General features: G+C 55.0%; 2 protein-coding genes, 1 long non-coding RNA gene and 1 other non-coding gene across 15 annotated transcripts in view; 2 read left to right on the top strand and 2 right to left on the bottom strand.

Moving 5' to 3' along the window:
* The first annotated feature begins 729 nt into the window (after window positions 1-729).
* Window positions 730-23,637, top strand: SLC27A4 (solute carrier family 27 member 4). 11 transcript variants are annotated; one of them, XM_077967734.1, is made up of 15 exons: window positions 730-972; window positions 1,066-1,160; window positions 2,512-2,617; window positions 3,695-3,861; window positions 6,038-6,432; window positions 9,705-9,863; window positions 11,469-11,538; window positions 11,641-11,732; window positions 13,318-13,427; window positions 13,705-13,914; window positions 14,095-14,221; window positions 16,487-16,624; window positions 16,832-16,996; window positions 17,084-17,230; window positions 22,748-23,637. In XM_077967734.1, the coding sequence occupies exons 4-15, from the start codon at window positions 3,701-3,703 to the stop codon at window positions 22,903-22,905; spliced, it is 1,932 nt and encodes a 643-aa protein (XP_077823860.1). In that variant the 5' UTR covers window positions 730-972; window positions 1,066-1,160; window positions 2,512-2,617; window positions 3,695-3,700; the 3' UTR covers window positions 22,906-23,637. The 11 variants fall into 11 exon arrangements, with proteins under 11 accessions (XP_077823860.1, XP_077823858.1, XP_077823859.1 ...); XM_077967732.1 differs by having other exon boundaries at window positions 2,507-2,617; XM_077967733.1 differs by lacking the exon at window positions 730-972 and having other exon boundaries at window positions 1,058-1,160; window positions 2,507-2,617.
* On the bottom strand, window positions 1,257-1,349 carry TRNAR-UCU (transfer RNA arginine (anticodon UCU)). The gene is made up of 2 exons: window positions 1,313-1,349; window positions 1,257-1,292 (listed from the first exon to the last, which is right to left on the bottom strand). It is a non-coding gene; the product is annotated as a tRNA-Arg (tRNA).
* On the bottom strand, window positions 6,038-7,886 carry LOC144335094 (uncharacterized). The gene is made up of 2 exons (XR_013405535.1): window positions 7,201-7,886; window positions 6,038-6,684 (listed from the first exon to the last, which is right to left on the bottom strand). It is a non-coding gene; the product is annotated as an uncharacterized LOC144335094 (long non-coding RNA).
* CERCAM (cerebral endothelial cell adhesion molecule) overlaps window positions 11,908-24,696 on the top strand; it is a 91,889-nt gene continuing 79,100 nt past the window's right edge. Inside the window, exon 1 of one of the 2 annotated variants that reach the window (XM_077967716.1) lies at window positions 11,908-11,998. The gene's annotated coding sequence lies outside the window, so the exon portion shown is untranslated. Of the gene's footprint in view, window positions 12,006-24,696 lie in introns of both variants that reach the window. The other variant, XM_077967715.1, reaches the window with a different exon arrangement.

The raw sequence follows: 24,696 nt of genomic DNA, 5'->3' as shown, positions 1-24,696 counted from the left end.
CCATGAAGAATGTGGTGCTGGAATTTACCCAAGTCCCCAAAAGGATGCACCCTGTATTCCAGAAGAAATAGGTCCCAATCCTTATCAGACCAAAATTTCATCCTTATTTTATTATTATAATTTTTTTTTTTTGAGACAGGCTCTCGCTGCTCTGTTGCTCAGGCTGGAATGCAGTGGCACAGTCTCGGCTCACTGCAACCTCTGCTTCTCAGTGATTCTCTTGCCTCAGTCCCCAAGTAGCTGGGACTACAGACGTGCACCACCACACCCGGCTAATTTTTGTATTTTTAATAGAGACAGGGTTTCGCCATGTTGGCCAGCTGGTCTTGAACTCCTGACCTCATGGGATCTGCCCACCTTAGCCTCCCAAAGTACTGGGATTACAGGCATGAGCCACTGTGCCCAGCTTATTTTCATTTTTTGAGACACAGTCTTACTTTGTTGCCCAGGGTGAAGTGCAGTGGTGCAGTCACAGCTCGCTGCAACCCCAAGTTCCAGAGCTCAAGCAATCCTCCCACCTCAGCTTCCTGAGTAGCTGGGAGTACAAGCCGGAGCTACCTGGCTAATTTTTTTTTTTTTTTCTGTAGAGGCAGGGTCTCACTATGTTGCCCAGGCTGGTCTTGAACTCCTGGCTGAAGCGATCCTCCTGCCTCCGCCTCTCAAAGTGCTGGGATTACAAGCTTGAGCTACCACGCCAGTGCCAGAATGTCTTTTTTTTTTTTTTTTCAGACGGAGACTTGCTCTGTTGCCCAGGCTGGAGTGCGTGGCACAATCTCGGCTTACTGCAACCTCCGTCTCCCAGGTTCAAGCAATTCTGCCTCAGCCTCCGAGGGATCTATTCCAAGTGGCAATTGTGGATGGCCGACATGGTTAACGAGAAACCAATTTTTCAGAGGCCAAGAGTCCCAACAGGGCCAAGAATCTGGCCACTTGCCTATGGCTCTGCAGGTGGCATGACAAATAAGGGCATAGGTTTGTGTGTTAACTGATTTACTGCAGGGACCAGAGATCATAGATGGTGAAGTTAACTAAGGGCCTCCAAATCCGTGTCCTTTGTGCCAACAGGTATGCCAGGCTGCTCACAAGACACCATGATATGAGAAAGGATTCCTCTTAGTCACCCGGACACCAGGTTTATGCCTGTGTCGCAGCAAAGTTGGGTGAGATTTATGATTTTCTTTATGAACTTTATTATATAGGTCCTGGAGTCCTCAAAACACGCAGGTGGAAGTCAGGGAGTAGGAGCCATCAAAATTCGACTCTGGTGGGACTCGAACCCACAACCTTTGAATGACCACACTAAAGCTCAAGCTAGAAGTCCAATGCGCTATCCATTGCGCCACAGAGCCGGCTGCGGAGTGCAGCCGCCCCGCTCACCTCTGCCTGAAATCGCCCTCTTAGCGAGCTTCTAGGTGTGGTGCTGGGTGTTTGCTGAACTCGGCCGGGGCCCGAGCGCGTGCTTCGGGTTTTCGGCTGTGGTAGGGATTGGGGTGCTCTTCCTACATCCGGGCGCTGGGGACAGCAGTGGGTAAGGGCCCAGGTCGGCGGGGAGGAAGGGCCGGGGTGAAGTCCGCCTGTCTCCTCGCGGACTCGGGGGTCGACTCGGGGGTCTCCTCGGCCGGGTGGGGCGGGGCGGCGTGGACTACAACTCCCAGCTTGCCGCGCGGCGGCGCCGCCTGAAGCCGTTGCGCGCGCAGGGCGGGCTGGGGCCGGGCGGCGCCGGGCGCGCTGGGGCTGCGCTGCGCCGCCGGCTCTGTGGCTTGCCTGCCGCGGGGAAGGTGCGGCAGGCGGTTCTGCGGCCCGGCACAGCCGGTTTGGGTTGCGGAAGGCGGGCGGGGGAGGAGCGCGGCGGGCGGGGCCTGGCGGCGGGCGGGGCTGGCGGGGCGGCCGGGCCATGCAGGGCGCAGAGCCGGCTAAGTCCTGCTGAGACCCGGCTTCGTGCGCCCAGGGGCGGCTAATGCCCCTCGCGCTCCCTACTCTGCTGCAACCGGGCCGCATCTGGACGGGGCGTCGCGCGGCGGAGCCGACGCCGGGTGAGCACAGACCGGGCCGGTGGGTTCCCGGGTGGGGAAATGTGCCGGGCCGAGTCGGGCGAGGTGGCGGTGCGGACCCCAGGTGGGGGGGCGCGCCCTGCGGCGTTGTTTCCCGGACAGACGCACTGTTACGTTGCTGTCTAGGGGCGAGGGCGGTACGCGTGACCCCGGACAGGGGCCCGAGGGAACTGGTCACCCTCTTCTGGCCTCTTCTTGCCCCATCCGCCATCCTTCCAGGACAGGTTCCTGCCCCTCTGCTGTGGTGGTCTATGGGAGGCCAGAGATCTGAGGATCCTGGACCCTGGAGTTGGGGTTGAGGACTCTGCTTCAGTTCCCCCGCCCCCGGCTTTTGCTTTTCGCGAGGGGGCGGGGGAGATGGTGTCCCAGGGCTTCTTGTGGTCCAGACCATTCCCTTATCCTGGCTTGGAGGCTCTCAGGCCATTTCACATTCGTGACCTTCATCTACTCCCAAGAACAGGAAAACCCGGAGAAAAACAGCCCCATCAGATGTCCCCTTGAGCAAGTCCTCAAAGATCCAGGAATAGAATCCAAGAGTCCTAGCTTAGCCCAGCCCCTGAAGCACAGTAAGTCGTTCGCCTTCCCCTAAGTCCCAGACCCCAAAGATTCATCCGAGTGTCTGTGTGTGTCTGTGTGTTGTGGGGTGGTATCTTCAAGGTCCTCCTCGCCTCCCTCAATCAGCTTTGCCCCCTGGGCGGTCACCTCTCAAGCACCTCCAGGCTCTAACTCGTTTTCTGGGTCGCCCTCTATCGACCAGCAGACGCACTGCGATGCCTGAGCCTGTGGACAGGGACCGAGCAGGGCACCTTTTCCAGGGAGCTGCCCCTTTGACTTGGCCTGGTCATCCACAGACCCTCCCTGGGTCTCTGGGTGAGGAGTCGAGCCAGATACTTTTTTTTTTTTTTTTTTGAGACAGAGTCTCGCTCTGTCTCCCAGGCTGGAGTGCAGTGGCACAATCTCGCCCCAGTGCAATCTCCGCCTCCCAGGTTCAAGCAATTCTTCTGCCTCAGCCTCCTGAGTAGCTGGGATTCCAGGTGTGTGCCACCATGCCTGGCTAATTTTTGTATTTTTAGTAGAGATGGGGTTTCGCCATCTTGGTCAGCGTGGTCTTGAACTCCTGACCTCGTGATCCGCCTGCCCTGGCCTCCCAAAGTGCTGGGATTACAGGTGTGAGCCCCCACTGCTGGTGAGCCAGAGGATCTTAGTCGATACCCACCCCCAGGCCATCTGGTTTATAGACCTTGGATGTCAGAAGAGGGAACTGTCCTGTTTTGGCTAGAAAAGCCTCTTAGAACACATCTCCCTATACCCATTGCACAGAGGGCAGAGACTAAAGTCTAAAATGTGAAAGGGTCTTGCCCAAGGTCACTTGGAGAATGGTAGGCAGAGATGGGACTATGAGACAAGAACCAGCCTCCTGCTTCTCACTCTTGGAATTCCTCACCTCAAGTGCCAAGCCCCTAGCCTGCCCCTCCCAGGCCATGCCTGGAATGGGACCCCTGTGGTCAGTCACCCAACTCAGTATGGCTAAGCCTTACCACAGGCTGTCCCCTTGGGATTACAGTGGCCTGGCTGTCTGGGCTGGGAGGTAGGAGACCTGGAGGGATGGGTGTTTGAGTCCACTAACTGCTCTGTGTCTGCAGGCCACAATGCTGCTTGGAGCCTCTCTAGTGGGGGTGCTGCTGTTCTCCAAGCTGGTGCTGAAACTGCCCTGGACCCAGGTGGGATTCTCCCTGCTGTTCCTCTACTTGGGATCTGGAGGCTGGCGCTTCATCCGGGTCTTCATCAAAACCATCAGGCGCGATATTTTGTGAGTACCTGGCCCAGCCTTTCCTGGGGTCTCTCACACTACAGTGAGCTTCTGGTCCCCCAAGTCTCCCCAGGCCAGACCTCATGGTCTCTACCAGCACAGGGCAGCTGAGCTGAGTTCCAGAACAGCAACCTCTGCTCCACACCCTTCCCCTGGCAATGGTACCTGGTACCTCCATCTCCAAGGTCAAAGTCTTTTCCCAGGGAATCTCCCTAACTTGAGGCTCCTAGGCTTTCGGCAGGCTTGGCCTAGGACATACATTGAACACCAAGTGTGTTGAGACATCTGCAAGGGGTCCTGAGGACTCTGTAAGTTTGTGAAAGGGTAAAGAGGAACCTTGGGGAAAGGCCCTGCCCTCAGGTTGGCAGGGGTGCAAGATGACACAGGGGGCACTGAGTTCTAGAGCAGGGCCCCTACTCAGATGTCTGGGATAACCTGCTCCCCAAAGAAAGCCAGGTATGCTCCAAGAGACATCCTGTACCAGAAATACTTATTCCCGCTTATTCTCTACTAGGTGCCAGGCTAGCTCTGGGGTCCAGAGAGGAATAAGGCAGACCCTATCTGCCAAGCTCAGATTGGTCAGGAGAAAGAAAGGGACACAGCACATCTGTAAACTGGCAGTCCCATGTGGGCAGAGACCCTGGTGCAGCGTTGCTCACTACTGTGTCCCAGCACCCAGTTCAGTGACCCACACCCAGCACAGGCAGCCCAGCATTTGTCAATCTGGGTTGATTACAAAAGAAGGCACGGAGCGGCACACCAGGAAGGGTGGTAATTGTGGGAGCATGGAGCAAGGAGAGACAGCCTCCAGCCAGGATCCTGGGAATCAGAGAAGGCCTCCTGGAGAAAAACTGGCTGTACTTGAGAGGTGCCTTAGTGGTGGTGGAAGGAGATGAGTCCTAACCAGAAGGCACAGCATCAGCAACGAAGCCATGGAGTCCAGGGCTGGGCGCAGTGGCTCACACCTGTAATCCTAGCACTTTGGGAGGCCGAAGTGACTGGATCACTTGACCTCAGGAGTTCGAGACCAACCTGGGCAACACGGCAAAACCCCGTCCCTACCAAAATACAAAAACATTAGCCAGGCACCGTGGTGTGCACCTGTGGTTCCAGCTACTTGGGAGGCTGAGGTTGGGAGCATCATCTGAGCCTGGGAAGCGGAGGTTGCAGTGAGCTGACATTGCATCACTGCACTCCAACCTGGGTGACAGAGTGTGACCCCATCTCAAAAAAAAAAAAAAAAGGTGGCAGGAGTGGGATGTTGCCAAGTGATTCCACAAAGTTATTGAACATCTACTCTGCCTGGCACAGGACCCTGGGGACAGAGTGTTGTATAAGACAGAAGCCTGGCCGGGCGCGGTGGCTCAAGCCTGTAATCCCAGCACTTTGGGAGGCCGAGACGGGCGGATCACAAGGTCAGGAGATCGAGACCATCCTGGCGAACACGGTGAAACCCCGTCTCTACTAAAAAATACAAAAAACTAGCCGGGCGAGGTGGCGGGCGCCTGTAGTCCCAGCTACTCTGGAGGCTGAGGCCGGAGAATGGCGTGAACCCAGGAGGCGGAGCTTGCAGTGAGCTGAGATCCGGCCACTGCACTCCAGCCTGGGCTACAGAGCGAGACTCCGTCTCAAAAAAAAAAAAAAAAAAAAAAAAAGACAGAAGCCTATCCCAGCTAGGCTCACAGGGAGAAAGACTGGACAGACCAGTAAACTCATTCTTTATTTACTGTGGTCATGGTGGGTGGGGGGAGCAGCTGGACTGTGGGAGGCCCCAAACAAGGAGTTTGGACTTTTACAGGAAGTTCTGGAGACCTAGGAGGTTTCTGCTGGAGCAGCAGGCTGAGAGGGTAGGAGTTGAACTCTGGAGCCAGAGAGGCCTAGAGTTCAAATCTCAGCTCAGCCACCCTCCATCCATGAAGCTTTGAGCAGGCCACGGCACCACGAGAGCCTTGATTTCCTTCTGTGTGAGGGAAGATAGGAATCATACGAACTCTCAGTGTTACTGAGCGGCATCAGTAAGACGGTGCATGTTCCCAGCAGGAGCCGGGAGATGGAAGTGTTGTAGGGGATCTGGCTCATGAAGCATAGGCTGGCGAAGCAGCAGCCTGGGGTAGGGTGTCAGGACCCCTCACTCCCAACCATGGCAGGCACAGCGCCCTCTCTTGCTCACACACAGTGGCGGCTTGGTGCTCCTGAAGGTGAAGGCGAAGGTGCGACAGTGCCTGCGGGAGCGGCGGACGGTACCCATTTTGTTTGCCTCTACCGTTCGGCGCCACCCCGACAAGACGGCCCTGATCTTCGAGGGCACAGATACCCACTGGACCTTCCGCCAGCTGGATGAGTACTCGAGCAGCGTAGCCAACTTCCTGCAGGCCCGGGGCCTGGCCTCAGGGGATGTGGCTGCCATCTTCATGGAGAACCGCAATGAGTTCGTGGGCCTGTGGCTGGGCATGGCCAAGCTCGGTGTGGAGGCGGCCCTCATCAACACCAACCTGCGGCGGGATGCCCTGCTCCACTGCCTCACCACCTCACGTGCACGGGCCCTTGTCTTTGGCAGCGAAATGGCCTCAGGTGAGCCCCAAACGGGTGAGGGACAAGCAGGAACTCCATGGGATCTTACACAGACTACGGCTCCCTTCCAGCCCTGCCAAGGCTGTGTGGTTAAGGACACAGAGTGGGGTCAGACAGCTTAGGCAGTGCCACGAGTAAACTGGAGATCCTGGGAAAGGGACTGATTTCTCTGAGCCTCAGTTTCTTCATCCGTAGTTCCTACTTCATACTGTTTTCAAAAAGGTACTTCAGATTGGGCATAATGGCTCACACCTGTAATCCCAGCACATTGGGAGGCCAAGGCAAGAGGATCCCTTGAGCCTAGGAGTTTGAGACCAGCCTAGGCAACATAGTAAGATCCTGTCTCTACTAAGAAACTTTTTTTGAGACAGGGTCTTGCTCTGTCACCCAGGCTGGAGTGCAATGGTGCAGTCACAGCTCACAGCAGCCTTGACCTCTTAGGCTCAAGCAATCCATCCACCTCAGCCTCGTGAGTAGCTGGGACCACAGACATGCACCACCATGCCTGGCTAAATTTTGCATTTTTTGTAGATACTCAGTTTTGTCATGTTGCCCAGGCTGGTCTCAGACTCTTAAGTTCAAGCAATCCACCCACCTCTGCCTCTCAAAGTGCTGGGATTATAGACATGAACCACCACACCTGGCCCACTAAAAAAGTTTTTAAAAAATTAGCTAGGCATGGTGACATGGACCTGTAGTCCCAGCTACTCAGTGGCTGAGGCAGGAGGATCACTTAAGACTAAGGTTGCCGGGCGCGGTGGCTCAAGCCTGTAATCCCAGCACTTTGGGAGGCCGAGACGGGCGGATCACTGGGTCAGGAGATCGAGACTATCCTGGCTAACACGGTGAAACCCCGTCTCTACTAAAAAATACAAAACACTAGCCAGGCAAGGTGACGGGTGCCTATAGCCCCAGCTACTCAGGAGGCTGAGGCAGGAGAATGGCGTGAACCCAGGAGGCAGAGCTTGCAGTGAGCTGAGATCCGGCCACTGCACTCCAGCCTGGGGGAACAGAGCGAGACTCCGTCTCAAAAAAAAAAAAAAAAAAAGACTAAGGTCAAGGCTGCAGTCAGTGGCGATTGTGCCACTTCACTCTAGCCTGGCAGACAGAGTGAGACCCCGTCTCAAAAAAAAAAAAACCAAAAAAATAAAAAAACGCCGGGTGCGGTGGCTCATGCCTGTAAATCCCAGCACTTTGGGAGGCCGAGGTGGGCAGATTTGAGATCAGGAGTTTGAGACCAGCCTGGCCAACATGGTGAAACCCGGTCTCTAATAAAAATGCAAAAAAACACTAGCCGAGCATGGAGGTGTGCACCTGTAGTCCCAGCTACTCGGGAGACTGAAGTAGGAGAATCGCTTGAACCCAGGAGACAGAGGTTGCAGTGAGCCAGGATCACGTCACTGCGTTCCAGCCTGGGTGACAGAGAGAGGTTACGTCTCAAAAAAAAAAAAAAAGATACTTTACCTGAAGCACTAGCAACATGGCTAATGTGAAGTGGCCCCTTAGTACAATGGTAATCATCCTGGTGACTAATTAGGCCATATCTGGCTCATCTGTATAATGGGAACAAAATTAATTCCCCACTGTCCTCACAGAGCCTGCATTTTTTTTGCTGCCACAATGGGCACCTGCAAAGTGCTGACACTGCTGCTTTCCAAGAGTAGCTCTAATCTCCATAAAGACTGGGGAAGGTAGGGATCTTGGTTTTATGGATGATGAGCCTGGGGTTCAGAGGGGTTTGTGAGGAGCTCACCCAAGATCACACAGTTGGTAAGTGGCAGAACTGGGGTTTGATCTTCAGCTTGACCACAGTGCTCTGTTTTTCCTCCCCACACTGTTGTGTTTGTGAGATAATGAATGGGGAAGTCATTAGGATGCTGAAAGGGGGCCAGGCACGGTGGCTGACGCCTGTAATCCCAGCACTTTTGGAGGCTAAGGAGGGCAGGTCACTTGAGCTTGAGAGTTCAAGACCAGACTGGCCAACATGGTGAAACCCTGTTTTTACTAAAAATACAAAAATTAGCCAGGTGTGTGGTGGTGCAAGCCTGTAATCTCAGCTACTCAGGAGGCTGAGGCACAAGAATCACTTGAACCAAATGAGCCGAGATCATGCCACTGCACTCCAGCCTGGGCGACAGAGTGAAACTCTGTATTTTTTTTTTTTTTTTTTTGACATGGAGTCTCGCTCTGTGGCCCAGGCTGGAGTGCAGAGGCGTGATCTCGGCTCACTGAAAGCTCTGCCTCCCGGGTTCATGCCATTCTCCTGCCTCAGCCTCCTGAGTAGCTGGGACTACAGGCGCCCATCACCACACCCGGCTAATTTTTTGTATTTTTAGTAGAGACGGGGTTTCACCGTGTTAACCAGGATGGTCTCGATCTGACCTCGTGATCTGCCTGCCTCGGCCTCCCAAAGTGCTGGGATTATAGGCGTGAGCCACGGCGCCCAGCCAAAACTCTGTCTTAAAAAAAAAAAAGATGCTGAAAGGGGGCCAGGCACAGTGGCTCATGCCTGTAATCCCAGCACTTTGGGAGGCCAAGGCAGGAGAATCTCTTGAGCCCAGGAGTTCAAGACCTGCCTGGACAACATAGTGAGCCCCTGTCTCTATTTTAAAAAGCAAAAAAAAAAAAAGAAGAAAGAAAAATAAAAATGGTGCTGAAAAGGGAGAGGGAAGAAGGCAGCCAGGGAAGAGGAGAGGGCTGGGCAAATCAAGAGGAAGCCAGGGAGGTGGGGCCAAGCTGACCAGCGCTGCTCCATGCCTGGGCGGGTGGTTATGTGATGTCTGTGCAGCACACAGGGGAGCCTGAGAGAAGGTTCCCACTCTCGGAAGGGGATGGACAGCCACTGGCCTCTGACCCGCACTCCTCCCGTCTATCTGGTGCCCCACAGAGTAAGTAGTGCGGGACAGTGGGTGGGAGCCCAGACCTTGGTGTGAGGTAGAGCTGGCGTTGCATGCCAGGTCCAGCACATTCTAGCTGTGAGCAGGTCCTCTCATTCTCAGAGCCTCAATCTTCTCATCTGTAAGAGGGACTGTCATTGGTCCCTCCTTCCCAGGGCTGTGAGACCAGGGAATGCAGGTAAAGCGGGCCTACTCTGTGGTTAACCCGTGGCTAATAGAACCGTTGCTGGTGCCCCATCAGCACTGAAGGCCCAGTTGCTTCACTGCCTCTCCTGCCCAGCCAGTCTCCTCAGCAACATGGCCAGCCCTGCTGGGAGCAGAGGTCCTTGGCAACATGGGGTTTTCTGGCCTGCTGACTGCCCTGTCTCCCCACAGCCATCTGTGAGATCCATGCCAGTCTGGACCCCTCGCTCAGCCTCTTCTGCTCTGGCTCCTGGGAGCCCAATGCGGTGCCTACAAGCACAGAACACCTGGACCCTCTGCTGGAAGATGCTCCCAAGCACCTGCCCAGTTGCCCTGACAAGGGCTTCACAGGTGGGCTCCGTCCCCACCCCATAGAGGGGCGCTTACACGGGCCCTGGACAGAGCACTGGCCTCAGTGCCAGAAGGAGGCTTTTCTGGAAACTGGCCGTGTGCCTGGAACATGTCACATCACCTCCCTTTTTCCATCTGGAAAATGGTGACAGTAAACCTGGGCCACTCCAGGGTTACTGTGAAGGTGGCATGAGCTGATGTGTGTCACAGTGCCAGATACAGGGCTGAGAACACAGGAGCTCACAAAGTCCAGTTTGATTTGTTGAACAAGCCTTCACTAATGCCTAATGTAGAATCCTGTGGACTCCAGGAACCTGCCTGGTCTGGGTTTTGTTGCAGTTGGGTGGGAGGGTGGGTGAGGAGCAAGACCCTTTGAATATTCATCAAGTGCCTCTTCAGTGCAGGACACCTCGGGATCTCCAGCTGTGATCCTCTCCCAGGGCTGTGCTGCCTCCCTGACCCCGCCTCCAGGCAGCCTCCCTGAGCCTCTCACCCCTCTTCTTTTATACTGTAGCCTACCTGGTTCTTCTGCTCTCCTCATTCCCTTTCCTGTGAAGCCACATTGCCTGGTGGCTCAGAGCTTGGGCTATCGAGTCAGATCCCAGTTTATATCCTGGCTCTACTGCTTCCTTTGTGTGAACCCTGACACTTGCCCTGCCCTTGGAGCCTCAGTTCCCACAGCCATAAAACTGGGGACAGTAACAGAACCTACTCTATGGGTAGCTTTGAGGGTTGAAAAAAATACAGTGGGGCCAGTCCTGAAGCTAGGGTATGGCAGGAGGGGCTCAGTTACTGGTCATTGTCATCAGCACTGTTTAACTTCTCTCTTGTACGTGAATCTGGTCTCTTGGGTGCATTTGTCAGCTACTTCAGGGCAGGGACTCTGGCTGGGTTGCCCCGGTGCCCTCATAGTGCCTAGGGCTGGCAAACAGCAGGCAGCCAGAGAGCGTGAGGTGTCTTGGCAGGCGTTCTAAGCATGTGGAGTCTTCCTGTGGAGGTCCTGACCTCCAGGGAACCTCAAGTCTGGTAGGGCCAAGCCTCGCATAGAAACTCTAGTGTGGCAGTCCCGGTGGAGGGCTGCAGAGTGGGGCAGATCAATGCTCAGCAGTGCGGAAGCTACTCAACACCCCACTTCCCGCAGCTAACCTCCCTGTGCTCTATGACTTGGGGCAGGTGTCACCTTTATCGGGAAGCCTACCTGGCACCAGCTCCCCTCCTGCAAGCCTGGGCCGAATGTGGCTACTGGGTTTCGACAGGTCCTGTGGCCTCCCTTGGCACTTGCTGCTTAGTATTGGAATTGCCTGTGTCCTCATCTGACTGTTCCACTGAGCTGTGACTGCCAAGAGGGCCAGGCCCATGCCCGTCGTGCTCACTTATGTCTCTCTCCCCGCAGGGCCTAGCACAGAGCAAGGGCCCAGGAAATATTTGTTGGAATGGATGCTGGTGTTGGAGCTGAGTGGTATCTGAGGTCATCAGAACAGGCTTCCTGGCAGGGGTGTGATGGGAACAGGTGTTGAAGGGTGCACACCTGCAGGTGTCCGTCTGTGTGACCCTGTGCCCAGCCCTGAGCTGCGCCCGACAGCCACTCGCATCTGTTTTCTTTAGATAAACTGTTCTACATCTACACATCGGGCACCACAGGGCTGCCCAAGGCCGCCATCGTGGTACACAGCAGGTAAGGGGCAGGTGCCCAGGGTGGGGTAGGCACAGGCAGGGCTGGGGAGCCTCCTCCTGCCTTTTCAGGGCCCACTCAGCCCTCGGCCCTGTGCCCTCCCAGGTATTACCGCATGGCTGCCCTGGTGTACTATGGATTCCGCATGCGGCCCAATGACATCATCTATGACTGCCTCCCCCTCTACCACTCAGCAGGTAACTCTAGGGCTGTCACTCAGCCTCCAGCACCTGCCAGGTCTCCAGGAACCCCACCCCTGTCAGGCAGTGTGCTGCAGTACAAACACACAGCTTTGGACCAAGTGCGGTGACTCACACCTGTAATCCCAGCACTTTGGGAGGCCAAGGCGGGCGGATCACTTGAGGCCGGGAGTTCGAGACCAGCCTGGCCAACATGGCGAAACCCCATCTCTACTAAAAATACAAAAATTAACTGGGTGTGGTGACATGTGCCTGTAATCCCAGCTACCTGTGAGGCTGAGGCACGAGAATTGCTTGAACCTGGGAGGCAGAGGTTGCAGTGAGCTGAGATCACGCCACTGCACTCCAGCCTGGGCAACAGAGCGAGACAGTGTCTCAAAAAAAATAAAAATAGGCCAGGTGCAGTGGCTCACACCTGTAATCCTAGCACTTTGGGAGGCCAACGCAAGCGCATCACGAGGTCAGGAGTTCGAGACCAACCTGGTCAACGTGGTGAAACCCTGTCTCTACTAAAAGTACAAAAAACAACTGGGATTAGTGGCAGGCGCCTGTAATCCCAGCTACTTGGGAGGCTGAGGCAGGAGAATGGTTTGAACCCAGGAGGCACAGGTTGCAATGAGCCTAGATCGCGCCATTGCACACCAGCCTGGGTGACAGGGCAAGACTCTGTCTCAAAATAAATAAATACACTTAATTTAATTTAAAAATAAAAATAAACAGGATTAGCCAGGCGTGGTGCACATGCCTGTGGTCTCAGCTACTGGGGAGGCTGAGACAGAATCACTTGAGCCCGGGAGTTTAAGGCCAGCCTGGGCAACATGGTGAGACCTGTCTCTAGAAAAATTTTGTTTTAGGCAGGGCACAGTGGCTGACACCTGTAATCCCAGCACTTTGGGAGGCCGAGGCAGGCGGATCACGAGGTCAGGAGATGGAGACCATTCTAGCTAACACAGTGAAACCCCATCTCTACTAAAAATACAAAAAAAAAAAAAAAAGTAGCCGGGCATGGTGGCGGGCGCCTGTAGTCCCAGCTACTCAGGAGGATGAGGCAGGAGAATGGCGTGAAACCAGGAGGCAGAGCTTGCAGTGAGCCGAGATGGCGTCACTGCACTCCAGCCTGGGCGACAGAGTGAGACTCTGTCTCAAAAAAAAAGAAAGAAAAAAGTTGTTTTAAATTGAAAAAAGTATGAGCACAGCAGCCTCACAGTGTGTGTGGCAGTGTCCCACGGAGTATCTGGGCCTGTCTCATTTCAGTTTGTTTCCCCAGATATGCATGGCATTGCTGCTGTTTGTAGGGGCTTACAGGAAGACAACTTGAATAAATATAGCTCCTGGCCTCCACGTGCTTACAGTCGGGTGTATATGTGAGTGTAGGAGAGGGGCAGGGACAAGAGTGCAGCACCAGGAAGAGCCTGGGGATGGAAGCCGGGGAGGCTTCTTGGAGGAGGGCACCCAAGGCAGGCAGATGTGAGGTACAGAAGCCTGCAGGGCAGCGCAGGCCTGCCTGGCTGGATGGCAGTATCGCTGGTCTGGGGAGGGTCTTCATCTCCCTGACCCTCAGGGGCCATCCTTCCGCCTCCAGGAAACATCGTGGGGATCGGGCAGTGCCTGCTGCATGGCATGACGGTGGTGATTCGGAAGAAATTCTCAGCCTCCCGGTTCTGGGATGATTGTATCAAGTACAAGTGCACGGTGAGCGAGAGTGGGAAGGGTGAACTGTCCCTTTCCCCTCGTTACCCTCTTCCCAACTACACTTCGGGGCATCTATCTTACAGCTGAGGTGGCCCGTCATTCCAAAGGGCTCATTTGTGGCAAAGTCCCCATTGTTCAGATGGGGAGACTGAGACCTGGAGAGTGAAAGGATGGCATGGCCAGCCCCTGGGGAGAGTAGGAGCTTGAGGGATCAGGAGAATCCTAGTGTAGTGAGGGCAGCCTCTGGAGCCTCGAATCACACCAAGTTCACCCCCAGATTGTGCAGTACATTGGTGAACTGTGCCGCTACCTCCTGAACCAGCCACCGAGGGAGGCAGAAAACCAGCACCAGGTTCGCATGGCACTAGGCAACGGCCTCCGGCAGTCCATCTGGACCAACTTTTCCAGCCGCTTCCACATACCCCAGGTGGCTGAGTTCTATGGGGCCACGGAGTGCAACTGTAGCCTGGGCAACTTCGACAGCCAGGTGCGGCCAGGTTGGGGACGGGCGAGGCCGCTGCAGGGATGGCCCATGGAAGGCACTGGACGCAGAGGGGAGGGCAGAGTTCCAGCGTGAGATTGTGGGTGCTGGAGTCCCACCTCCCCCTCATTGTCCAGTTTTGGGCCCATGGTGAGAGAGCCCAGGCCCAAGTCTTGGCCTTCGCAGGTGGGGGCCTGTGGCTTCAACAGCCGCATCCTGTCCTTCGTGTACCCCATCCGGTTGGTACGTGTCAACGAGGACACCATGGAGCTGATCCGGGGGCCCGATGGCATCTGCATTCCCTGCCAGCCAGGTCTGTCACTTGGGGGTCAGAGAGGGAGGGATTGACCTGGGAAGGAAGGAATCCAGGTGTGTGTGGATGGGAAGCCCTTTTCTGACCAGTGGCCATCAGTTAGCTCTGCTCCTAGGGCTACAAGTTACTCATTTCTTTGTGTATCCATCCATTCATTCATTCACCGTTCTATCTGTTCATCAGTCCATTCATTCATTTTCATTCATTCATTCTTTTTTTTTTTTTTTTGGTTGAGATGAAGTCTCACTGTCGCCCAGGCCGGAGTGTAGTGGCATGAGCTTGGCTCACTCTAACCTCTGCCTCCTGGGTTCAAGCAATTCTCTTGTCTCATCCTCCTGAGTAGCTGGAATTACAGGCTCACGCCACCATGCCTGGCTAGTTTTTCTATTTTCAATAGAGATGGGCTTTCACCATGTTGGCCAGGTTAGTGTCGAACTCCTGACCTCAAGTGATCCACCCACCTTGGCCTCCCAAAATGTTAGTATTACAGATGTGAGCCACCATGCCCAGCCTCATTCATTCATTTTCTTTTTTTTTTTTTTTTTTTTTTTTTTTTTTTTTTGAGACGGAGTCTCGCTCTGTCGCCCAGGCTGGAGTGCAGTGGCGCGATCTCGGCTCACTGCAAGCTCCGCCTCCCGGGTTCACGCCATTCTCCTGCCTCAGCCTCCCGAGTAGCTGGGACTACAGGCGCCCACAACCGCGCCCGGCTAATTTTTTGTATTTTTAGTAGAGACAGGGTTTCACCGTGGTCTCGATCTCCTGACCTTGTGATCCGCCCGCCTCGGCCTTCCAAAGTGCTGGGATTACAGGCGTGAGCCACCGCGCCCGGCCCATTCATTCATTTTCATCTTGACTCCAAATGACCCTGAGTCCAGGCTGCTTGAGATTTATTCTGGCTCAGCTCCCTAGCTCTGTGTCATGGCGAGTATTCAGCCTCTCTGTGCCTAAGTCCCCTTATCTACAAACTGTGCCCATGGCAGCACCCGCCCGTGGGGCTGGCCTGAGGATTATGTTTGGTAAAGAACATAAAACTTTGAGTGGGGCCTGGCATGGAGCAGGGGCTTGGGGCACTGGCTTCGTTAGGCTGTCCCCAAGGAGCCTGACCTATGTTCATCTTCCCATCAGTTTCAAGAACAGACATCGCTGGCTCAGTTTGTCCGAACTGCCAAGATGAGCTCTTGGGCTGGGGGAGGTGGGGCATTTCTGTGGCAAGCAGCGTAACTCAAATCAGATCAAGACGCAGAGTACAGGCTGGGAGTGTTGGCTCACACCTGGAATCCCAGCACTTTGGGAGGCTGAGGTGGGCGGATCACCTGAGGTCAGGAGTTCGAGACCAGCCTGGCAAACAGGATGAAACCCATCTCTACTAAAAAATTTTTTTTTTTTTTTTTTTTGTTTTGAGACGGAGTCTCGTTCTGTCGCCCAGGCTGGAGTGCAGTGGCCGGATCTCAGCTCACTGCAAGCTCCGCCTCCCGGGTTCACGCCATTCTCCTGCCTCAGCCTCCCGAGTAGCTGGGACTACAGGCGCCCGCCACCTCGCCCGGCTAGTTTTTTTGTATTTTTAGTAGAGACGGGGTTTCACCATGTTAGCCAGGATGGTCTCGATCTCCTGACCTCGTGATCCGCCCGTCTCAGCCTCCCAAAGTGCTGGGATTACAGGCTTGAGCCACCGCGCCCGGCCTCTAAAAAATTTTTTTTAAAAATTAGTGGGATGGCCGGGTGCGGTGGCTCAAGCCTGTAATCCCAGCACTTTGGGAGGCCAAGATGGGCGGATCACGAGGTCAGGAGATCGAGACCTTCCTGGCTAACACGGTGAAACCCCGTCTCTACTAAAAATAATACAAAAAACTAGCAGGGCGAGGTGGCGGGCGCCTGTAGTCCCAGCTACTCGGGAGGCTGAGGCAGGAGAATGGCGTGAACCCGGGAGGCGGAGCTTGCAGTGAGCCCAGAACGCGCCACTGCACGCCAGCCTGGGCGACGGAGCAAGACTCCGTCTCAAAAAAAAAAAAATTAGTGGGGCGTGTTGGCGTGCGCCTGTAGTCTCAGCTACTCGGGAGGCTGAGGCAGGAGAATTGCTTGAACCCAGGAGGTGGAGGTTGCAGTGAGCCAAGATCGCACCACTGCACTCCAGCCTGGGCAACAAGAGCGAAACATAGTTTCAAAAAAAAAAAAAAAAAAAAAAAAAACGACGCAGGGTACACCTGGTGACGGGACGGGTGGGAGAGGCTGCCTAGGGCAGATGCAACCCTGCCTTCCCCACCCCAGGTGAGCCGGGCCAGCTGGTGGGCCGCATCATCCAGAAGGACCCCCTGCGCCGCTTCGATGGCTACCTCAACCAGGGCGCCAACAACAAGAAGATTGCCAAGGACGTCTTCAAGAAGGGGGACCAGGCCTACCTTACTGGTGGGTCCCCAACCCTTCATAGCCCCTTCCTGAGGGTTGGGGGAGGAGGGGACCTTCTCCCACCTCCAGAGGACACCTTCCCAGGACTCCCCCAGTCCTGGCCCTTGTGGTCAAACAAATCCTTGGGCTCCAGCGAAGCCTCCCTGGTTTGAGCCCTGGACTCCGAGCTGGCCAGGCCCAGCCCTGCCTCATCCGGCCCCTCCCTAGGTGATGTGCTGGTGATGGACGAGCTGGGCTACCTGTACTTCCGAGACCGCACTGGGGACACGTTCCGCTGGAAAGGTGAGAACGTGTCCACCACCGAGGTGGAAGGCACACTCAGCCGCCTGCTGGACATGGCTGACGTGGCCGTGTATGGTGTCGAGGTGCCAGGTATGTGCAGGCAGACGCAAGGTGTGGGTGGGGAGGCATCATCCAGGGGCACCACCAGCTGCTCAGTGTCTACCCTGCCACCCCCAGGAACCGAGGGCCGGGCCGGAATGGCTGCCGTGGCCAGCCCCACTGGCAACTGTGACCTGGAGCGCTTTGCTCAGGACTTGGAGAAGGAACTGCCCCTGTACGCGCGCCCCATCTTCCTGCGCATCCTGCCTGAGCTGCACAAAACAGGTGTGTCCCGCCCCTGCTCTAGCTCTCGGATCCCAGGTCCCTTCCCGTTTCCTTCTGCAGAGACCCGGTTGGCTGTCATTTGACCTCTGCACACAGCCTGGCCGGGCAGTTGGTAAAGTGACCTGCCCATGTAGAGGTGAGCAGATGGGGCCAGCAGAGAGCACACACATTGTTCCTTAGTAGAACAAATATTAGGTGCCAGGCACTGCGCTAAGCCTCAGGATACGGGTGGTGAGCTCTGACAGGACGTTTGCCTTCTTGGAGTCTTAGAGCAGGAGAGTGACTGGCCTAGGACAAGGCATTCCAAAGGTAAAGAATGGACCACATAATCTGTCATGAGATTAGAGTTAAACAGATAAAAAGAAGAAAAATGAACCACAGAGCAAGCTGATAGGAAAGCAAAAAGGAGGACGCTTGGGATGAGTAGAAGGCTCCTCTGAGGAGGGGATGGTTCAGCTGAGAGCTGAAATATGGGGGTGGGAGGCACTCTAGGCTGCAGGAATAGACACTGTAAAGCCACTAAAGCAGGAAGGAGCTTGGGTGCTCGAGGAATGAAAGGGGGCCCCCAAGGCTGGAGCCAGGTGAGAGGGGCAGGCAGTGGCATTGAAGTGGGAGAGAAGCCAGCAGGGGCCGGAAGTCCAGGGCCTTGCAGGCCAGGACAGGAGTCGGGACTGTCCCGGGGGTAGTAGGGAGCCACAGAAGCATCTCAGCAAGGCTGGGTGCGGTGGCTCATGCCTGTAGTCCCAGCACTTTGGGAGGCCAAGGCAGACAGATCACTTGAGGTCAGGAGTTTGAGACCAGCCTGGCCAACATGGCAAAACCCCGTCTCTACTAAATACACAAAAATTAGCTGGCCGGGCGCGGTGGCTCACGCCTGTAATCCCAGCACTTTGGGAGGCCGAGGTGGGCGAATCATTTGAGGTCAGGAATTCAAGGCCAGCCAGGCCAACATGGTGAAATTCCATCTCTACTAAAAATACAAAAAAAAATAAAAAATTTAGGTTGGGCACGGTGGCTCACACCTGTAGTCTCAGCATTTTGGGAGGCCAAGGCAGATGGATTGCCTGAGCTCAGGAGTTGGAGACCACCCAGGGCAACATGGTGAAACCCTTTCTCTACCAAAAATACAAAAAAATTAGCCAGATATGGTGGTGGGTGCCTGTAGTCCCAGCTACTTGGGAGGCTGAAGCAGAAGAAAGCTTGAGCCCTGAGGTGGAGGTTGCAGTGAGCCGAGATCGCACCACTGCACTCCAACTTGGGCTACAGAGTGAGACTCTGTCTCAAAAAAAAAAAAAAAAATGTAGCCAGGCATAGTGGCAGCCACCTGTAATCCCCGCTACCTGGGAGGCTGAGGCATGAGAATCACTTGAACCTGGGAGGTGGAGGTTGCCGTAAACCGAGACCATGCCACTGCACTCCAGCCTGGGAGACAGAGTGAGACTCTGTCTCAATATATTTAAAAAAAAAAAAAAAAAAATTAGCCAGGCATGGTGGTGCATACCTGTAATCCCAGCGACTCAGGAGGCTGAGACAGGAGAATAGCTTGAACCCAGGAGACCCAGGAGGCACAGGTTGCAGTGAGCTGAGATCACGCCACCGCACTCCAGCCTGGGCAACAGAGTGACACTCTGTCTCAAAAAAAAAAAAAAGAATCTCGCTGGGCGCGGTGGCTCAAGCCTGTAATCCCAGCACTTTGGGAGGCCGAGGCGGGCGGATCACAAGGTCAGGAGATCGAGACCATCCTGGCTAACACGGTGAAACCCCGTCTCTACTAAAAATACAAAAAACTAGCCGAGCAAGGTGGCGGGCGCCTGTAGTCCCAGCTACTCGGGAGGCTGAGGCCGGAGAATGGCGTAAACACAGGAGGCGGAGCTTGCAGTGAGCTGAGATCGCGCCACTGCACTCCATCCTGGGGGACAGAGCGAGACTCCGTCTCAAAAAAAAAAAAAAAAAAAAAGGAATCTCAGCAGGTGGGAACCTGGTCAGACTCATGCTCTAGAAAGCTCTCTGGCTGCTGTGTATGGAGTGGGAGAGGATTGCAGGCAGCCCTGAGGGAGCTGGGAGACGAGGGAGGGCTGGTTGCAGTTGTCCAGGTGGGAGGTGGGCCCCGGGCCTGCAGTCGCCCACAGGACAGCACCATCTTTCTATCTGTTGGCCCATTGGTGGCTCTCAAGAGTTCCCTGGTGGGCAGGAAATGCTGAGGCTCATGCCCATACCTGCCCATGCTTTCCTCAGCCCTTGGTGCCCCTTCTGAGCACCCCCTGGCTGCTCACCCTTGGAGCACATTTCCCTGGCCACCTCCCATGTTGTCATCATGTCAGTCCTGCCTTGATGGTGGACACTCCCTAGTCAGTGTGGCTTCTGCCAGACAGTGGGTACCTGGAGTGCCTAAAGCATTGGGGAGGGTTTAGGACTTCAGTGTGGTTCTGAAGGATGGAGACACTGTGGCCAGGCTAATGGCCAAGACCAGGAGCTTCCAGAGGATTGGGCAGCACCACACTTCTGGCCAGGACAGGCAGGGAGGCTCTCAGACCTTGTGTTTCAGATGTGCTTTGCTGCAGAACAAACCACCCCCAAACTTACTTGCCCCAAAATGGCTTGAAGCAGCCACTTCATTTATTCATAATTCTGTGGGTAAGCAATGTAGGGGTTAAGTGCAGCTGAGCAGTTCTCTTTTTGACCTTGCTTTGGGGTCACTGAAAGAGCTGTCATCACTTAGTAACTTAGCTGGGGCAGGAGGCAGTTAGATGGCCTCACCCAGGTGTCTGGCTCTCGACTGCTTGCTTCTGCAGCACTGTCCAACAGAACCTTCTGCGGCGATGGAAATGTTCTAGGTTTCTGCTGTCCAACACAATAGCTACTAGCCTGGCAGTGCTACTGAACACTTGAAAGGTGGCTGCTGGCTGGATGCCGTGGCTCACGCCTGTAATATCAACACTTTGGGGTTAAATTTTGTTGAATTTAAATTTATTTATTTATTTATTTGAGATGGAGTCTTGCTCTGTTGCCCAGGCTGGAGTGCAGTGGCGTAATCTCAGCTCACTGCAACCTTTGCCTCCTGGGTTCAAGTGATTCTCCTGCCTCAGCCTCCCCAGTAGCTGGGATTACAGGCACGTGCCACCACACCTGGCTAATTTTTGTATTTTTTTTTTTTTTATTAGAGATGGGGTTTTGACATGTTGGCCATGCTGGTCTCGAACTCCTGGCCTCCCAAAGTGCTGGGATTACAGGCGCGAGCCACCATGCCCGGCCTTATTTAATTTTTTTTTATTTTTTATTTTTTTTTTTTTTTTTTTTTTTTGAGACTGAGTCTTGCTCTGTCACCCAGGCTGGAGTGCAGTGGCCGGATCTCAGCTCACTGCAAGCTCCGCCTCCTGGGTTTACGCCATTCTCCTGCCTCAGCCTCCCGAGTAGCTGGGACTACAGGCGCCCGCCACCTCGCCCGACTATTTTTTTGTATTTTTTAGTAGAGACGGGGTTTCACTGTGTTAGCCGGGATCGTCTCTCGATCTCCTGACCTCGTGATCCGCCCGTCTCGGCCTCCCAAAGTGCTGGGATTACAGGCTTGAGCCACCGCGCCCGGCCTGCCCGGCCTTATTTAATAATTGAAATGTAGATAGCCACATGAGGTCATACTGGACAGCGCCAGTCTGGGCCCTCACCTGGGATGGCTCATCTCTGTTCCACATGGCCTCTCACCCTTTGGAAGGCTAGACTAGCCCCAGGGCACCCCTAAGTGGGTAGAGGTGGAAGATGCAAGGTCCCCCGAGGCCTAGACTCACCCGGAACTCCTACAACATTGTGTTTACCACCTTCTGTTGGTTAAAGCAGGTTGTAAAGCCAGTCCAGATTGAGGCCAGTGGAGGTTGAAAAAGAGCTCTTGCCAGAAGTGCCAAAGCCACATAGCAGAGGTGTGTGTGTGTACAGGGAGGGGAGGAACCTGTAGCCATTTCTGGTAGTCTGTCTCATCCAGGTTCCAACCCCACTTCTACCACCCTGAGCATCAGTCTTCTCATCTGTACAGGATTAATACCATTGATTGAAAGATGCGGCCAGGCGTGGCAGCTCATGCTTGTAATGCTAGCACTTTGGGAGGCTGGGGCGGGTGGATTGCTTGAGCCCAGGAGTTCAAGATCTGCGTGGGCAACATGGCGAAACCCTGTCTCTACAAGAAATACAAAACTTGGCCAGGCGCAGTGGCTCACGCCTGTAATCCCAGCACTTTGGGAGGTCGAGGAGGGTGGATCACCTGAGGTCAGGAGTTCGAGACAAACCTGACCAACATGGTGAAACCCTGTCTCTACTAAAAATACAAAAAATTAGCTGGGCGTGGTGGTGGGCGCCTATAATCCCAGCTACTTGGGAGGTTGAGGCAGGTGAATCGCTTGAACCCGGGAGGCAGAGGTTGCAGTGAGCCAGGATCGAGCCACTGCACTCCAGCCCTGGTGACAGTGCAAGACTCCGTCTCCAGGCCGGGCGCAGTGGCTCAAGCCTGTAATCCCAGCACTTTGGGAGGCCGAGACGGGCGGATCACGAGGTCAGGAGATCGAGACCATCCTGGCTAACACGGTGAAACCCTGTCTCTACTAAAAAATACAAAAAAACTAGCCGGGTGAGGTGGCGGGTGCCTGTAGTCCCAGCTACTCAGGAGGCTGAGGCAGGAGAATGGCATGAACCCGGGAGGCGGAGCTTGCAGTGAGCTGAGATCCGGCCACAGCACTCCAGCCTGGGTGACAGAGCGAGACTCCGTCTCAAAAAAAAAAAAAAAAAAAAAAAGACTCTGTCTCCAAAAACAAAATAAAGAGAGAAATACAAAACTTAGCTAGGCACAGTGGTGAACACCTATAGTCCTGGCTACTTGGGAGGCTGAGGTAGGAGGATCACTTGAGCCCGGGAGGTGGAGGTTGCAGTGAGTTGAGATAGCATCATTTCACTCCAGCCTGGGTGATAGAGCGAGACCCTGTCTCAATAAAAAAGAAAAAAATACCATGAATACTTTATATATGAGTAAAAAAATATGTGCTGCTGATTTTACTAGTTCAGAGATGTTAAAATCTGCAAGCACGTCCATGTTAGAATCCAGAGGATACGGTTGAGCACCTGCCCTGTGGGGCTGATGTACAGATGAAATGAGCTCACACTGTTATCTGGTCGGTACTCAAAGGGAGACATCACAGTCAGAAGACCTCAGTTCTGGTCCCCACTCTGCTGTCACTCAGTATGTAATACTAGGCAAATAACTTCCCTTCTCCAGGCCCGTTTTCCCATCTGCAAAGTAGGGGTGGGTGGGTAACTAGCAGCTGTCCCCAGGCCCCAACTTTGCCACGACTGCTCTATTACTTTAGGTAATAGATCGAACATTCTTTGCAAACTGTAAAGGGCTGTGCTGCCTCCTCCCCCACTTTCCTTCCGTGTTTGTCCTCTAGCCCCACTCCCTGCCTTCCTCAGCACTGGTGGTGGGGTTCCTGGGAGCTCAGGCCCCTGCCCTGCACTGAGTCTTCTTCCCTGCTCTCCCAGGGACCTACAAGTTGCAGAAGACAGAGCTACGGAAGGAGGGCTTTGACCCGGCTATTGTGAAAGACCCGCTGTTCTATCTAGATGCCCGGAAGGGCCGCTACGTCCCGTTGGACCAAGAGGCCTACAGCCGCATCCAGGCAGGCGAGGAGAAGCTGTGATTCCCCCCATCCCTCTGAGGGCCGGTGGATGCTGGATCCGGAGCCCCAGGTTCCGCCCCAGAGGGGTCCTGGACAAGGCCAGACCAAAGCAAGCGGGGCCTGGCACCTCCATCCTGAGGTGCTGCCCCCTCCATCCAAAACTGCCAAGTGACTCACTGCCTCCCCAACCTTTCCAGAGGCTTTCTGTGAAAGTCTCATGTCCAAGTTAACGTCTTCTGGGCAGGGCAGGCCCTCTGATTCCCAGGCTGAGACTGACGGGTCTTCTCAGGATGATGTCTTGGGTCAGGGTAGGGAGAGGACAAGGGGTCACCAAGCCCTTCCTAGAAAGCAGGGAGCTTATAAATGGAACCAGGGTAGAAGTCCCCAGACTCAGGAAGTCAACAGAGTGGTCAGGGACAGTGGTCACATCCATCCGGTGGCCAAAGAGAATTATAGCCCCAGAGCGGCCCAAGTTCACTGGGCTCCACCCCCACCTCCAGGAGGGGAGGAGAGGACTGGACATCTATAGGTGGCCCCTGATGCCCATCTATAGTAGGAGGTCAGGACCACGCTCCTGGTCTCTCCCCACTCCCCATCCTCCTCCCTAGATGGCTGCCTGGCTGTCCCTCAGGCATAGCCTTTCAGTCCTTACGGGTCTATGTCACCTCCATGTCAGTCTTGGCCTGGCTATGAGAGAAGGAGGAATCGGGGAGGGGGCTCAGGGGCCAATAAATTCTGCCTTGAGTCCTCCTAGCCTGTGTGCAAGCCACCCAAGCCCACCCTGACCCCAGAGCCCTGCAGCCCCCCTGCGGCCTACTCGATCCCCCACGCCAGCCCCCTGGCCCATTCACCCACCTCATCTGTTCATTCACCCATCTAACCTGAGGGTGCGGCAGGTGAGATGCCACAGCCCATGTCTCCAGTGTGCTGGTTCTGCTGGGGCAGTGCCCATGTCAGTCTGGCAAGACATTTCACAGTGTGGGCTTGAAAGTCCAAACCAGCTCTGTCACTCTAAGTGTGTGGCCTTGGGGAAATGACTCAGTCTCCTCACCTGTGAAATGGATTCATCGGTTAAGAGGATTCAGAAGCTAAAAGTGCCGTCACCAGTAAGGGGCTTGAGAGGAAATTCACCTCAGGCAGGACTCTGACTCTGCCTGAGGTGCATTTTCCCAGTTGTTTAGGGGCGGGAAAGATATGCAGGGGTGGTGGCTGCTGTGAGAGCCAAAGCAAGGCTGCCCGGCAGCCTGGACAGAGGCCAGGGAAGCTTCCTGGAACAGTCAACACAGCTGCCCTACCAGCAGTGCCAGTGGAGAGCCAGCTGTCTCCTAGGCCCCGATGGAGGAGTCACACCCAGGCTGGAAACTCACTGCCCAAGGGGAGGGGGTTCCAGTACAGCCCAGGGCGGTGGGCAGTGCAAGCCCCTGGGCCTTTATCTCCACTATGGGCTTTCTAAGGAAAGAACCAGAACTTGGAGGTTTTCAGTTACATGGCCAACATCTCGCAGGAAGTAGAGGGGGCTGGAATGGAGCCCATGCCCTTCCTGCCACACCACCCTGCCTCCTGATGCGGAAGGCGAGGGAAGCCAGAAAGCCTTCATTCCACGCATGCCTGCAGAGCTGCCTCGGCCACGCCCCAGGCCAGCAGCTGACAGTGCAGGCGGAGGGTGGCCAGGCTGAAAGCTGGGGTGCCTCCTGGGGGAGTGCACTTGGCAAGACAGAGGAATCCATTGCCTGTCTTGGGAGAATTTGAGATGCAGAGGCCGAACTGGAGTAGGGGGCCTTGCGGAGCGATGCTGAGTGGTCATGTGGCAGG

This window comes from Macaca mulatta, chromosome 15, assembly GCF_049350105.2.
Source record: "Macaca mulatta isolate MMU2019108-1 chromosome 15, T2T-MMU8v2.0, whole genome shotgun sequence".
Classification (NCBI taxonomy): Eukaryota; Metazoa; Chordata; class Mammalia; order Primates; family Cercopithecidae; genus Macaca; species Macaca mulatta.
Note: the sequence above shows the minus strand (reverse complement) of the source record. Positions and strands in the feature narration are given on the sequence as shown.